General features: G+C 34.0%; 6 protein-coding genes across 6 annotated transcripts; 2 read left to right on the top strand and 4 right to left on the bottom strand.

Moving 5' to 3' along the window:
• On the bottom strand, window positions 1-3,137 carry BX664DRAFT_329223 (uncharacterized protein). The gene is made up of 5 exons (XM_051544744.1): window positions 2,897-3,137; window positions 2,676-2,820; window positions 740-2,614; window positions 295-630; window positions 1-218 (listed from the first exon to the last, which is right to left on the bottom strand). Exons 1-5 carry the CDS (start codon window positions 3,070-3,072, stop codon window positions 93-95), a joined length of 2,658 nt encoding a protein of 885 aa, XP_051401677.1. The 5' UTR covers window positions 3,073-3,137; the 3' UTR covers window positions 1-92.
• Window positions 3,138-3,485: 348 nt separating this feature from the next.
• On the bottom strand, window positions 3,486-4,444 carry BX664DRAFT_329222 (uncharacterized protein). The gene has a single exon (XM_051544743.1). The coding sequence runs from the start codon at window positions 4,414-4,416 to the stop codon at window positions 3,571-3,573; it is 846 nt and encodes a 281-aa protein (XP_051401676.1). The 5' UTR covers window positions 4,417-4,444; the 3' UTR covers window positions 3,486-3,570.
• Window positions 4,445-6,219: 1,775 nt separating this feature from the next.
• On the top strand, window positions 6,220-8,113 carry BX664DRAFT_278051 (elongation factor Tu). Its single transcript, XM_051541390.1, has 5 exons — window positions 6,220-6,359; window positions 6,429-6,472; window positions 6,559-6,619; window positions 6,711-7,385; window positions 7,461-8,113. The coding sequence occupies exons 1-5, from the start codon at window positions 6,266-6,268 to the stop codon at window positions 8,009-8,011; spliced, it is 1,425 nt and encodes a 474-aa protein (XP_051401675.1). The 5' UTR covers window positions 6,220-6,265; the 3' UTR covers window positions 8,012-8,113.
• A 400-nt stretch (window positions 8,114-8,513) lies between these two features.
• Window positions 8,514-11,950, top strand: BX664DRAFT_278048 (armadillo-type protein). Its single transcript, XM_051541389.1, has 10 exons — window positions 8,514-8,637; window positions 8,698-8,934; window positions 9,013-9,112; window positions 9,171-9,723; window positions 9,829-9,999; window positions 10,078-10,323; window positions 10,416-10,991; window positions 11,067-11,185; window positions 11,261-11,415; window positions 11,531-11,950. Exons 1-10 carry the CDS (start codon window positions 8,631-8,633, stop codon window positions 11,806-11,808), a joined length of 2,442 nt encoding a protein of 813 aa, XP_051401674.1. The 5' UTR covers window positions 8,514-8,630; the 3' UTR covers window positions 11,809-11,950.
• Window positions 11,951-12,360: 410 nt separating this feature from the next.
• Window positions 12,361-13,037, bottom strand: BX664DRAFT_261385 (uncharacterized protein; the record flags this gene model as incomplete). The annotated part of the gene is made up of 2 exons (XM_051540678.1): window positions 12,361-12,870; window positions 12,936-13,037. Coding segments are annotated over 2 exons (612 nt in total), but the record flags the coding sequence as incomplete, so codon positions are not given.
• Window positions 13,038-13,500: 463 nt separating this feature from the next.
• Window positions 13,501-14,223, bottom strand: BX664DRAFT_259576 (Dynamitin-domain-containing protein; the record flags this gene model as incomplete). The annotated part of the gene is made up of 4 exons (XM_051540592.1): window positions 13,501-13,730; window positions 13,820-13,919; window positions 14,016-14,093; window positions 14,194-14,223. The coding sequence occupies 4 exons, from the start codon at window positions 14,221-14,223 to the stop codon at window positions 13,501-13,503; spliced, it is 438 nt and encodes a 145-aa protein (XP_051401672.1).
• Window positions 14,224-14,242: the final 19 nt, after the last annotated feature.

Here is a 14,242-nt window from a genome sequence, read left to right as displayed (position 1 = left end):
AAAAGATATATATACAAAAGAGAGAGAAAGAAAATGAGATGATGTGGTTCTATTAAATGTACTGGAGGAATGTGTGTATAAAAAGTAATCAACTAGAATATGACATACAATATATATAAAAGGGAAATAAAATAAACCAAGTTGACAGGAGCAGCAAGCCATCGAAGATATATACGATCCGGAAGAATTGGAAGCCATCTATATACCCAGTGATGATACTATAAAAAAAACAAAGCATGAGTTAGTTCATTTATCTACCTTTTTTTTTTTTAATTTTCACTATCTTTCGCTTACCAAAGAATTAATGCATCTTTCCATAGGAACCACTTGCCGTACCAAATAGATGTTTTCGTATGAACGCACAAGCTCTTCAGCACGAATACCAAGTGCTGGTAAAAGTGGTCGTAGCCGATGATAACGTGCAGATTGGGCTTGTTCTTGATCCTTTGGTAATGTTGTCGTTGGCGGTGGCGGTGGCAGTGTAACAGTTGGTGTGAGTCCTACATGTCGATCGATTGTTGATGATGACAATAATGACGATCCAGTCTTCTCCAAGGTAGTACCATCAGTCATTCTTGTTGAAGTTATTGATGATTTTGTCAGTGATGAACTGGAATCAGGCAAAGGTAACTAGAAAGAATAGCCCAAATCAGGAGAGAATAGTATTAATACAGCATCATTAGCATACACACACACACATATATATATATATATATATATATATATATATCATTCTCACCTGTAATAAATTAGACAAGTCAATCACTGTATTCGTCAATGCCCGAATTTCATGAGTTGGAGGTGTTGATGCTTTTGTTGTACCAAGCATTGAAGTTGTCCATGATGATGGCCCGCTGATATGTCCCTTTTGAGTCGTATGCTGACGAGTATCAATAGCCTTGGCAATACTGGTCATTGTCTTTGTCAAACTGTCCAATCGTGGTTGCCTGCGTAAGGAATAAATGTTGCTTGGTCGCCAAAGTTGGTCATTTGTGGATGATAAGGACAGTATCCGATCACGTATAGTTCTTAAATGCTGTTTGATAGTTTCCATGGTCGATCCATTGCCATCGCAGCATATTGTAGCAAGAGCAGTCAATATATCATCATCTGTTTGTTGTTGTTGTTGGTTATATATAGTAGAAGAGACCGCATTGTTGAATTTACTTTTTGTCGTATTTAAAAGGGATGAGAGTTGCGAACGGTATGGTGATGATGATGATACTGATGATGTTGATTCATATGCCACTATTTCCAATCCATCCTCAATAAGTCCTAACAGTTTGACGATATCCTTCGTTTTCCACATGTTGATCAACTGTAACACAATATCTAGTTCTCCATATATAGTGCTTCCTTCCAGAGGTTGATTTGGTCTTGTTGATGACCCAGTTGTCGTTGTTGCAGTTATTGTTGGTACTGTTGTTGATGTCATACTTGTCGGATATATAGGAGGACGTGCTAAAGGTGTTGAACCCGTATTCATAAATGTAGAAGGTCCTTTTGCAAGTGATGATGATGATGATGATGATGATGATGATGATGATGGGCGTGCTTTATCGGGATAGGTAAATGTTGATGTGCGTTGTAAAAATTGATCCACTAGTGTAAAATAATACCATGCATTTTCCAGTATAAAGAACGACCAACCTTCATTCAATGGTGATGATGAAGAAGATGGTATTGGTGAAGATGTTGCAGTTGTTGAAGATTGTAGGGTCGACGTTGTTTTCGTACTTGGTGATCCATCAGTGTAAAGTTGTTCCTTAGTTGTCGTTGTCACAGAGTCTTTTCCAAATCGCCAAGGAGCAGCCCATATTGTCCATAGATTTAAAACCCAAATGTAATCATCTTGTTTTCTCCAGTTAAGTGATAGACGAGAGAGAAGCAGATATAATTCATCCTTGATTACATAATAGATATCGTCATAAGCTGTTTTAATCTTGTTGTTCCTTCGATAGGTTGCACATCGTCGTAAATCGCCACTTACAATATATTTCAAGAATGTGGCCAAATACTGTATATAATCGATGGAAAGTTTCTGAGAAGGGGATATCCAGATCGTCCGAATCCATAGTTCAATCAAACAGTCCAAGAAAAATGTACCTACACCTGTTGGATATGCTGTTGTATCATTGGTCACACAAGGTATATAAACCGACATATATTTTTGAATCAGTTCACCATAAACACTTGCTACAAGAGGACGCAAACGGCCAGGAAGTAGATAGGGTAGATCGTTTCTTGTGTCCAAAGTTGTATTTGCTGTAGTTGTGGCAGGTGCTGATATTCCAATTGGTCTTGAATAAGAAGAACTATTTGTCGAAGCATAAGGAGACTTTATTGTTGTAGTTGTAGTCGAAAGAGTTGGAGGAGGAGTTAGCGGTGGCCATGTGGGTACAGTTACCATATAGAAAAGATAAAACTGAATCATATTAAGTCTGATACGAAATTCGCCTATAGATGGTCGCGGGAAAATGGAGGATTGTCTTGTTGCTGCTGCTCGTAGATCCACAGATTTCGTTACTTTTGATACATCCAGAAAAGCACAATTTTCATAAACCCGGGGTAAGTATTGAATGGCACCAGCTGTCAGAGCTTTGCGAATGTCATCCTAGCAGGAAAAAAAAAAAAAAAAGTTAGCAGAGAAAACCTATTATATATAATTAACTCACAGGAAACTTCTCGGTAGCCATATCGTAACAATATTCAGAGCGAGTTCCAAGTTTGATAAGTGCTACCACAAAGGAACTTTTTGGATCAAGTAGTTGTCGAATAGCATCATCTTGATCAGGACGCGTATCTGTCTGTAACCATCCCCTAGCAAGTTCAGAAAAAAAATAGTTTATAAGTAAATAGTTTATAATATTATTTCTCCTCTTTTTTTTTTTCTTACCTGATAGTAGGTGATCCAAAGATATAGGTGAGTAAAGAAGGTAAAAAAGAATGAAAAGCAGCAGCGTGTTCGGTGGTAATAGAGGGAGTTGTATTGATATAGGTTTCACAATAGTGCAGCAAATGACGACAGATACCAATCAAGTCTCTATCCTTAAATGCCTTGCAATTGTCCATTCAGTTCTTGACAAAGGGGTTCTCAAACAGATCAAATAGAAAGGATGACTGAAAGAAAAAAAAAAAAAAAAGGAAGAAAGAAAGGAAAAAAAAAAGAAATGGGGCAACGAAAAAGCAAAAAATTGGATTAAGTGCGGAGCTCCAGGGATTCCCAAAGGTTTTTTTTTTTTTTTTTCATTTGAAATTGAAATAGCACTTTATGAGAACGAGGTCAAAAGAGAGGAAAACTTTTTGTCTATTTCGGGATTGTGGTTGATATTAATCGATTTACTATGAGACTTTCTCTTTTTTTTTTTTTTTTGAAGAAAACTTATCCTTTCAGTGTTTAGATGCTGAATGATGATGGATGATATGATGATGGACGACATGATGATGGATGATAATTTGATGATATATGATGTATGGATGGATCAATAATAGATTACGTTTATATTTAAAATAATTGATTAATATTTTTTTATTCCTTTTAAATCAAATGTACTCTCTTAAAACTAATCACTACCAGTTAAATGGAGCTGATGAATCCCTAATAGGATAATTTCTTCCTCCAGTGATAGTATCAGACGAAGAAAGGCGAATACAGAATTTATCAGAACCTTGATTGTAGCCCGTTTTCAGCAAATATTGACCATCTTGAATAAGAACGTTAATAGACAGTTCATAGTATGAGATAAGGCTAGACAATCTACTAGCTAGTTTCATTGGTGAAACCCATTTCGGATCTTGTTCTTGATAATAGGGGATAATATTATCCACTTGAGTAGTATCCAATCCTTTATCCTTAACGTAATTCTTGATATTTAGGAGAGCATTCACAGCAGCCTTAGGGTCCAGATTGTCTTCCCATTTATAATCGTGATCATCAAAATCATGATCATTATAGCTAACAGTCACTGGTTTGTCTTCAGAGTGATATAAAAATTCTTCAACCTTTTCCTTATTGATTTCTACTTCATCATTTAAATGAATAAAATCCAGAAAAATAAAAACGCCATGATATTCTTCTTTAAGAGACCAAGGATTGTTGTCAGTCAATACGATATAAGTCTTATCGATCAACTTCTTCTTTTTTTTGCCACCTGAGAAAGGAACGTATTCCTCGATTTCCACCTTTTCTAGAAGATCTTCACCCAAATAGACATGGTTATCTTTACGATAACAGACAACAATATTATATTTCTTCAAGTAATATAAGAGTTCACCTAAACGAGCTTCACGATTGTATCGACCATTCCAAATATTCAAAACCATAACCCGTTGACCCAAAGCAACCTTCAGAGCAGCAACTGCGTTTTGATATCGATTAGGAAGATAGATTTGACTTTTTAAATTAAACAACGCCATTTCAAATTGAATAATAATAATAAAAAAAAAAAAAAGAAAGAAAGAAAGAAAGAAAATCAATTTCGATAGATAAATAAATAGGTAATGGATATTACAATTGATGAATGGATGTTACAATTGATGAAACGTAAATCTTGAGTAACATTCCACGACGTATGATATTCATTTTCCTTTTTTCTTTTTTCTCCTTTTGAACACACCCGGTATTATCATCATCATCATCATCATCATCATCATCATCATCATCATCATCATCATCATCATCATCATCATCATCATCATCATCATCATCATCATCATCGTTGACGTTACGATTTACTTATATAAAGTCCTTTCGTGCAAATTTACAAGGTACACATCATCCATCACATCATCATCAATACTATCTACTATTCTTCAATAATTTTTTTATTTTCAAGTACTTTGTTACATATCCATGGAATCTTTTTCTTTTGATGCATGATTGTTTATGGTAAGAGATGACCTGGAGATACGATATGATGTGTGATTTCATTTTTTTTTTTTGTTTCATTTTGGTGTAAAGTATTCTCGTGACGAGCCTTTTTTTTTTTTAATTTGACTGTAAATTGGAGGGGTAGTCTTAAGTAAACTTTAAGAGTATGATTTACTTTACATTTCCTGCAGATTTGGTACGATGATGATCATTATTGTGGCTCAGAGATCCCTGTTAAATCTTATTTTTTAATTTACGCTATAAATGTAACAGTAAAATATAAAATAAATTAGGTAAAGATCAACAAAATACCTCGTTTTATGTTGTGCTCCAATCTGACGCGATGATGATGACTTTTGATTGAGAAAGGGAAAGGCAAAGGTTTATTCGCGCGCTTGCATGCAGGATGAAAAATGGGATCAGTTTTTTTAATTTTACAGCCAAAAATTTCGAACTCCTCAGCAAAATTTTGGCTGTAAAAATCGATCGCCAGGGGGTCATCAGGCGATTCTTCGAAAAATGGATAAAATAGCTTGGTGATCATTGCACGTTAGGTGATAAGATAAGCAATACAATAGTATTAGATGATTTAGACTACTTTTTTAAAAGTAATCTAATGGTGGTAGTTGTGTTGAATGATGATCATTATTAGATGAGATATGATAATATTGACCTTTATTTTTTAATTTACTCTAAAAATTTGGGAGATAAGGTATAAGTTTTTAGTAAGTCAAATGAAAGAGAATATCTTCATGTATGTTTAATGCAAATTTGGTGCAGTGATGATAACTTTTGAGCGAATTACAAAAGTATAAAAAGATCATGTGACGTGATACTAAGTATCCTTTAGCGCATTGATCATTACTCAAATTCCATCACCCTCTAGAAATATAAAGATGACCGGTAAAGTTCTATTAGACGACAGTAAAAAGCTTTCTTTGATAGAAATGGAACGATAATGCTTTTATTAGAGGATGACCATTTTTTGAAATGGAAATATTTGTTTTTTTTTTTTATTATTTTATTTTATTTTATAAAACTCTCTGGCACATCTGCTTGAGATTTTGAAATCAAAAAAAAAAAAAAAGATTGTTTCAATGGAGAAATTGTTGTAGTAGGATGACCTATCAAATCGATCGAGACTATGAAAAGAATAGGTACAATGAAATCAAAACCATTCCAATCATTTTGAGAAATCATTTTCTTTAATTTTGAAATCCGCCAATTTTACAAAATGTGAACTGTCACCTACCAAATCGGAAGAGGAAGAAATCTCTCTCTCTCTCTGGGTGACTGTGCTTACCCTGGTTCAAATTTTTTTTTTCCTTTTTCTTTTTTTCCCCCTCTTTTTTTCTTCTTTTGACATTTGTTCAATTTATTTCCTACCTTAGCAACATGTTTGCCTTGAAGACTGCCACCAACAAAGCCATTCTCCCTGCTACTCGTATCGCTTCTCGTCGTTGTGCATCCACTGTATCTTCCAGAACTGGTAAGTGAAAGAATTGGCATGTTTATATATATATATATATTTATATATTTATACTTTCTTCTTCGATAGCTTTTGTTTCTGCTCGTACTGCTTTGGCTCATGGCAACCAATTGGTAAGTTTAAGATTGACTCTTATTTTCGATAACGTCATTACTTATATAAGATCTGGATTTTTTTTTTTTTTTTTTTTTTTTTTTAGACATCTAATTTGGTCAAGCAAGCATATGTTTCCTCCGCTCCTTCTCGATTTTTGAATTTTGGTAAGTTGATTTAAATATACATGTATTGAAAAAAAAGAGAGAGAGGGAAAGAGAAAGAGGATAGATCTAATTTATTATTTTTATATTATAGGTCGTCGTACTTTTGCTACTGAAACTGGTGGTAAATTCAGCCGTGGTAAGCCTCATGTCAACATTGGTACTATTGGTCACGTCGATCACGGTAAGACTACTTTGACAGCTGCTATTACTAAGACATTGGCTACCAGTGGAGGTGCTGAATTTATGGATTACAATCAAATTGATAAGGCTCCTGAAGAAAAGGCTCGTGGTATCACCATTTCTACTGCTCACGTTGAATACGAAACTGAAAATCGTCATTATGCCCACGTTGATTGTCCTGGTCACGCTGATTATATCAAGAACATGATTACTGGTGCTGCTCAAATGGATGGTGCTATTATTGTGGTATCTGCTACTGATGGTCAAATGCCTCAAACTCGTGAACATTTATTGTTATCTCGTCAGGTTGGTGTTCAAAACTTGGTGGTATTCATCAACAAGGTTGATGCTGTAGATGATGAAGAAATGTTAGAACTTGTAGAAATGGAAATGCGTGAACTTCTTTCTGAATATGGTTATGATGGTGAAGCTACTCCAATCATCAAGGGTTCTGCTTTGGCTGCTCTCGAAGGTCGTGATCCTGAAATTGGTGAAAAACGTATTCTTGAATTGATGGCTGCTGTTGATGCTCATGTTCCTACTCCTGTCCGAGATCTTGATAAGCCTTTCTTGATGCCTATTGAAGGTATATATTATATAAGAATATAAGAAAAATGAATACTAAATTATTTTTTATATTTATTTATTTATTTATTTGTAGATGTATTCTCTATTTCTGGTCGTGGTACTGTTGCTACTGGTCGTGTGGAACGTGGTTGTATCAATAAGGGTTCCGAAGTCGAAATTGTTGGTATGGGTCCTACCATTAAGACCACTTTGACTGGTGTGGAAATGTTCCGTAAGGAATTGGATCGTGGTGAAGCTGGTGATAACATGGGTGCTTTATTACGTGGTATCAAGCGTGAACAAATTCGTCGTGGTCAAGTTTTGTGTGCTCCTGGTACTGTTAAATCTCACAAGAAATTCATGGCTCAACTTTATATTTTGACCAAGGATGAAGGTGGTCGTCATACTCCCTTTGTTAACAACTACCGTCCTCAAATGTTTGTTCGAACCACTGATGTCACTGTCAGTTTGACCCATCCTGAAGGTACTGAAGATCCTGAAGATAAACTTATCATGCCTGGTGATAATGTTGAAATGCAATGTGAATTAGTCCATGATGTTGCTCTTGAAGAAGGCCAACGTTTCACTATCCGTGAAGGTGGCAAGACTGTTGGTACTGGTGTCGTTACCAAGGTTCAAGATTAGATTTTTTTTTCCTTTATTATCATTGTCATTCATTTTTCCCCTTCAATCCTATCCTATCCTTTCATAGTTTTATAGTTACATCACATTAGTTTTTTTTTTTTTAAAAAAAAAAAAAGAGAAAGTGTTATCATTATAGTTTTTATTTTTCTGTTGTACATTCCCAAAAATAAAAAAAAGAAATAGAAAAAAAAAATCAAGGTCAGAATGCATTGACGTGATACAAAGTGATATGATGATGGTATGACATATTATTTATTGATTGTGTTATTGGTAACATTTGTTAATAATTTTTTGACAAATATAAACGATTGATCATCATACAGCAGTGATAAGAAAAAGGAAAGATTTACAGTTGAATGCCAATGGATCATCAATTGTCCATATTTGAAATGGAAGAAAAAAAAAATCAAGCGGTTATTCAAATCTGGTCATTTGATTCAACCAATATCAATGTTCGCATTCCAGAAAGATGGGATTCCCTTTTCTCTTTTTCCCTTTTAACATTTTGTTCTTTATTCTTTCTTTCCGGTCTCTTTCTTTTGTTTTCTTTTCTTTTTTTCTTTTTTTTTATTATCACATAGATATACATCATTTTCGCCTATAAACAAATATTACGCTTATGCTAGGTTTGTAACAATATAAATAAATCAAAACGATACCTACTTATATTTATTTCTATCTAATAGAATCTTCTCTTGACCTTCCTAGCAGTACATTAGGAGATCAACCTGAGAACTGGAGGGACGCATTCCTTGATGATTCACAGAATATTATTATTTCTTTTCCTCAGGACGCCATCGAAGAAAACAATGATCATTTTGAAAATACACCACCAATTTTCGATACTGCTTTATTGGATGAAAAAGTCGATTATTCAAGTGAAATGGACTGGGTGACTGAAAAACCACAAACCATATATCAAGGTAAAAGAAAAAAAAAAGGACAAGTAATGATATATTTGCTAATTATGAATATTTATCTATTATTATTTATAATACTAGTGGAAGCTTGGGAACATAATAGTCTTTACGCGACAAACTCAATAATGACACCACAAGAAAAACTTCAAATGTATAGCAATAGTAGTCGGATACAGCATAGGTATATGTTAAAAGAAAAAATTGTGGAAATTTTTATTAACAACAATTGGCCATTATAGGATACAAGTAGCAAGGGAAATATTGCCCACTCTGGAGTCTCTCACTGATATAGAAGAAGCTATTCAATACGTTTTACCAATCATTGACAAGGTAGCAACTGATACTGATCCTGATGTTCGAGAAATTATTGCAAGCAATATAGACAGAATCATATTGTATTTTTATAAATATTCTCCACCAAAAACAAACTCATCATCACCATTGGATACATCGATAAGCCCTGCCATACAACCACAACACTTTTGTTTTCTACTTACCGAATTGTTATTGGATCAAAACACAATAATATCCTCACTCGGTCAACAAGGTATTGTGAATGTGACAAAAGCACTGGTTTCAAATGCTTTGGATGGTGATAATGAAGAACAATGGTTGGCACTATTGGATCAAGAAATTGTACAAGGCGTCCTTATTGAACTCTATGCGATTGCGGAAGGACGAAAATGGCGAAATGTACACAAACGAACATTTACTTTGATAAATAATCTGACAAATTCTGAACGCTATATTGATCATGGTGAATTACAACTATCAAAAATGGCATGTCTCTCGGTAAGTCATTACATATATATATATATATATATATATATATATATATATATATATATATTGAAAAAAAAAATGGAACATTTCTTAAATTTACTTCTTGTCATCTAGTTGATATCTGCGCTGGCGCAGTTCCTTGGATATGATCATTGTACGAGTCTATGTTTATCTATTATCGAAAGCTTGACACAAGATGGTTTATTTTATGTACGGAAGGAAGCTATTCATGCTATTGGAAACATTGCTCATTATGTGGATCCAACTGTGGTGATCAATCGTCTAGTAAGAAAAAGAAAAAAAAAAAGGTTCTTCTGATTGATTATTTGATGTCAATGGATTTTTTTTTTTTTTTGAACATAGGTACCACTATATCAGATTCTTGCTGGTGACAATACTTGGCACGTTCGAAATTCTTGTATATTGGCATTACCAACGTTATGTGAAGTTCTCCCTCATGAAGAAAAATCCCAATTGGTTGTAAATAGTGTCAGTATATTTATGAACGATCCATCACATACTGTACGCTTCACTTTGGCTGAAATGATTGGTGAAGTTATATCAAAGTTTCTTCCATATGATTGGGAAACCACCGGAAAACCTGGGAATGTAAGTATTAAGCTTAGAGCAAAAAAAAAAAAAAAAAAAAAAAAAAAAAAAAAATCTTTTTATTAATATTGTTGTATTTGAATATGATCTAGGTACCTGAAATGGTTATCTACTTTTTTTTATCACTTGGCGAAAACACACATCATCAACCCACTCAAGATCCTATTGAAAATAATTGTACTTTAGTATGCGCTCATAACTTTCCTGCCGTGTTACTGACTGCTGGTGCTATCTATTGGGAATCTCATTTCAAAGGAAAATATATGCGTTTGGCGAAAGATCATCAAGTGAAAACAAGATCAAGTTTTGCTCATTCTCTTCATGCGATAGCAAAAATCATTGGACCTGAGCGGACAGATCGTGATTTGGTACGTATTTTTGCTTTATATCTGATGGATGTCGATGAAGTGAAATCGGGTATTATGGAACACTTGGCAGCATTTTTGGAAGCATTGTCAACAAAGTGTCGGTGTGAATATCTACCTGTCTTGATGGAAATCTGGGAAGGGGTGGCTATTAATCGATATCTTCGAGAAACTTTGGTGTCTCAATTGATATTCATAATCCCACTATGTACTTTGGATCAAGTCATTGAACATGTTCTACCATTGGTGATACGCGCTTGTCAAGATGAAATAGCAATCATTAGGGATACTGCTGTCAACACAGTAAGAGACGTAAAAGAAACGAAAAGAAAAGAAAATTCACATTATTATTGCAATCATTATTCTTCATTATTCTAGTTTCCAGCAATACTTGAACTATTGAAACAGAACTCTCATGGCTTTTCCATTCCTGTGAATCAACTTGTCAATAGTCTCTCCATACTATCAGAATCATCAGGTTACCGCCAGCGGCTATTGTAAGTTAAAAAAAACGTTTTATGTTTACAAAAAAGATAAAATCTAATGGTAAATATAATAACATCTTTCTATAGATTTGCCAATATTGGTCATATCTTACTTTCTAATGGATTGTCCTTCGAAGCCTTTACAACCTATCTTTTGGATCTGTTACTTCCTCTTGCAAATGATAGTGTAATCAATGTTCGTATTGCTACCTCTCGTTGTCTTTCAACTTTGTTTGGAAAAGGTAAAAAAAAAAAAAAAAAAAAAAAGGGAAAGAATCATATTTTCTAAAATTATTAGGATGCCATATGACTCTTAACGTTTTTATTTTTATGATTATTATTATTTGCTTCTTCAAGTGAGGCTGTCATGTATAGGTTTGCAACAAAAATCTATTCTCTCCAATCAAAAGCTTTTGAACGCGATTCAATACTTAGAAGCAGATATCGATATGGATATTAGGCATTATATGGATAAAGTGAACGCCGTCATGAAATCAATATCAGCTACCACAAAAAGTTCATCATCCATAGTTTATCAACAACAGCAACAACAAGTGGAAGACCTTTTGACAGAATTACCATCACCACCCTGCTCTCCGAACAAAAAGTCACTCTCTGTTATTCCTATAGTGTAATCTTGTAGTTATTTTTTTTTTTTTGTTATCCCTATTTTATTATATATACATTGTGTAAAATAAAACAATATTGTCTGCCCTATATTCAAAGATAGAGACTTTATGATTGACCTGTTCTCTATGATACTTTTTTTTTCATGATCATAACCCTGCAAAAAAAAAAAAAAAAAAAAAAAAAAAAAAAAAAAAAAAGGAGAAAAGATATCCATATGGCATACACTGTCACTCTTGATACACTATTAATTAATATTCATGGTTTTTAAAAGGAATGAAAGATCATTTGTTTTTTTTTTTTTGTTTTTATTGTAATCATAATATTGGAATAAAATAAAGGGAGATATAAAAGAATAATATTTAAAATAAAGAAAGAAAGATAAACTATGAATCAGAAGAGGAAAGAGCTTCAATCCGTCGGACCAGATCCGTCATACGAGTATCAATGACGCTAACATTCTTATTGATCAATTCTTCATTATCCTTCAAACTTTTAGTCAGCTACAAAAGAAATAAATAAATAAATTAGCAAACATAACTACCAATTTTTAATCTATTCTATTTTACCAATGCACATGTGGAATCCAAACTTTTGATTTCTTCGGTCATTCGTGTTTGTTCTTCCGATATGACCTTGATAGATCGACCAAAAGTAGCTGCCTCAGTATGTAAACCTTGTAAAGCTTTCAGACGTGTCAATAATGCTGGGGTCAGGTTTAATAATGGGTCCACCTTTTCCATAGTCGCAAATAGATGATTGACTTTTTCTTCAGCATCGTTGGAAAGTCCACCGCTTTGATCTTCCTTACTAGCCAAGCTATTGTTACCGTTGTTGCCAAGTCCAGTTACTGATACATTTGAGCTAGTAGTGGATAGACCAGCTAAACCGCCATAAACATGATCCTTTCGTCCTCCTGACTTCAATTCTTGAGATCGATCCAATTCGCTATTCAATACCTTGATTCTTCGCATCACAGTATCCAAATGACGTGGCTGAGCAAGTAAAGTGATTTGTTGTTCAAGTTTTGATAATGAGTGTATAAGAGAAGTTGTTGCGAAGTTGGCTGGCTAGAAGAAAGATTCAAGATGATTAGATATCGAAAAAGAAGAAGAGAAAGAAAAAAAATGCTTACAATAGTATCAAAGCCTTGACCAGAACAAGTTCCCACAAGTTTTTCTATCCTTGCAATGCGTTCATCCACGTCCACCACTTTGCCTTGTTGTTGAGCTTTGGCTGCTTCTGGGGTATAATAGAGTTCATAGGTAATAGTCTATATCAATGATAACAATGAGAGAGAAAGAAATAATTAGAATCATTCGAAAGCAATACTATCAAGATCATTTTTCTTCATCAAGTACTTACATCATCATTTGCGTTTTTGTTTTTCTCCACATCCTCTTTTCCATCAGCAGGTTCAGAAGAAGAGGGAGAGCTAACTGCTAATGCCTTGTACGCCTCTAATTGTTTGATCAATGACTTGGCTTCATCCACACGTTTCCCATAGGTTGCTGTTGTAGATATTTCTCCACTATTGATACCAGTATCATGTTGTTGTTGATCATCGGTTGTAAAGTGTCGATAAAGCCGCGCCAAATCTTTTTGCAAATAGGTGATTTGTGCCGTTAACTCAATTTGAGAGATATCACCATTTGCTGAAGAAGCTTTCTCTTCCTAAAAATCAAAGAATAAATGATAAGTTATTGTTTTAGGAGCCAAAAGGAAATATTATTTACCTTCTCTTCATTTTCCAAAGTATTGCTGAGTTCTTGTACTTCAAACATAAGACGGCGATATTTCTGTAATGGTGTTTCTTCTAAAGCCAGTTCTTTAGGTAGAATTTCGTATTCATCCGTTTCCAATCCAGGAGGGCGGCGTACAAATGTACGATACATGGCTTTCTTTCTTCGAGTCAATCGTTCAGAGAAATCTATAAAAGCAAATGTCAAAATAAAACAAAGACAAAAGAAATTGTAAATATTTTTTTTTCATATCATCTTTTTCTATTCGTTTTTTTACCAATATTCGTCGAGTCTACCACACTGTTTTTGAATCGATTGCTAGCTTCTTGGTGAGAAACGCGCGCTCTAATAACGTTTTCGTTATCATCTTCACTTGACTATACAAAGTAAAAACGAAAGGATGTTAATTTGTAAAATATGACGCTTACTAATTTTTATTTCTCTTTTTTTTTTTATTATTATCATTATCTTACCTGGTCATCATCGTTGTCGAAAAGTTGTTCTCCTTGTTCAGTAACGCCTGTCGTTTCATACACATCAGGTTGGTCATCCTTAAGTTAACGGAAGAAGAAAGACATAATAATAAGAGGAAGGATATTTGAAATCAAGATAAATATATATATATATATAAAGTGAGGTTGAGAAACTTACAATATCGGGTAAAGTGGCGTATTTTGACATGATGGGCAAAGGAAAAGGA

The sequence above is a fragment of the Halteromyces radiatus genome (genome assembly GCF_025201355.1).
Source record: "Halteromyces radiatus strain CBS 162.75 chromosome Unknown BX664scaffold_3, whole genome shotgun sequence".
Taxonomy (NCBI): domain Eukaryota; kingdom Fungi; phylum Mucoromycota; class Mucoromycetes; order Mucorales; family Cunninghamellaceae; genus Halteromyces; species Halteromyces radiatus.
Note: the sequence above shows the minus strand (reverse complement) of the source record. Positions and strands in the feature narration are given on the sequence as shown.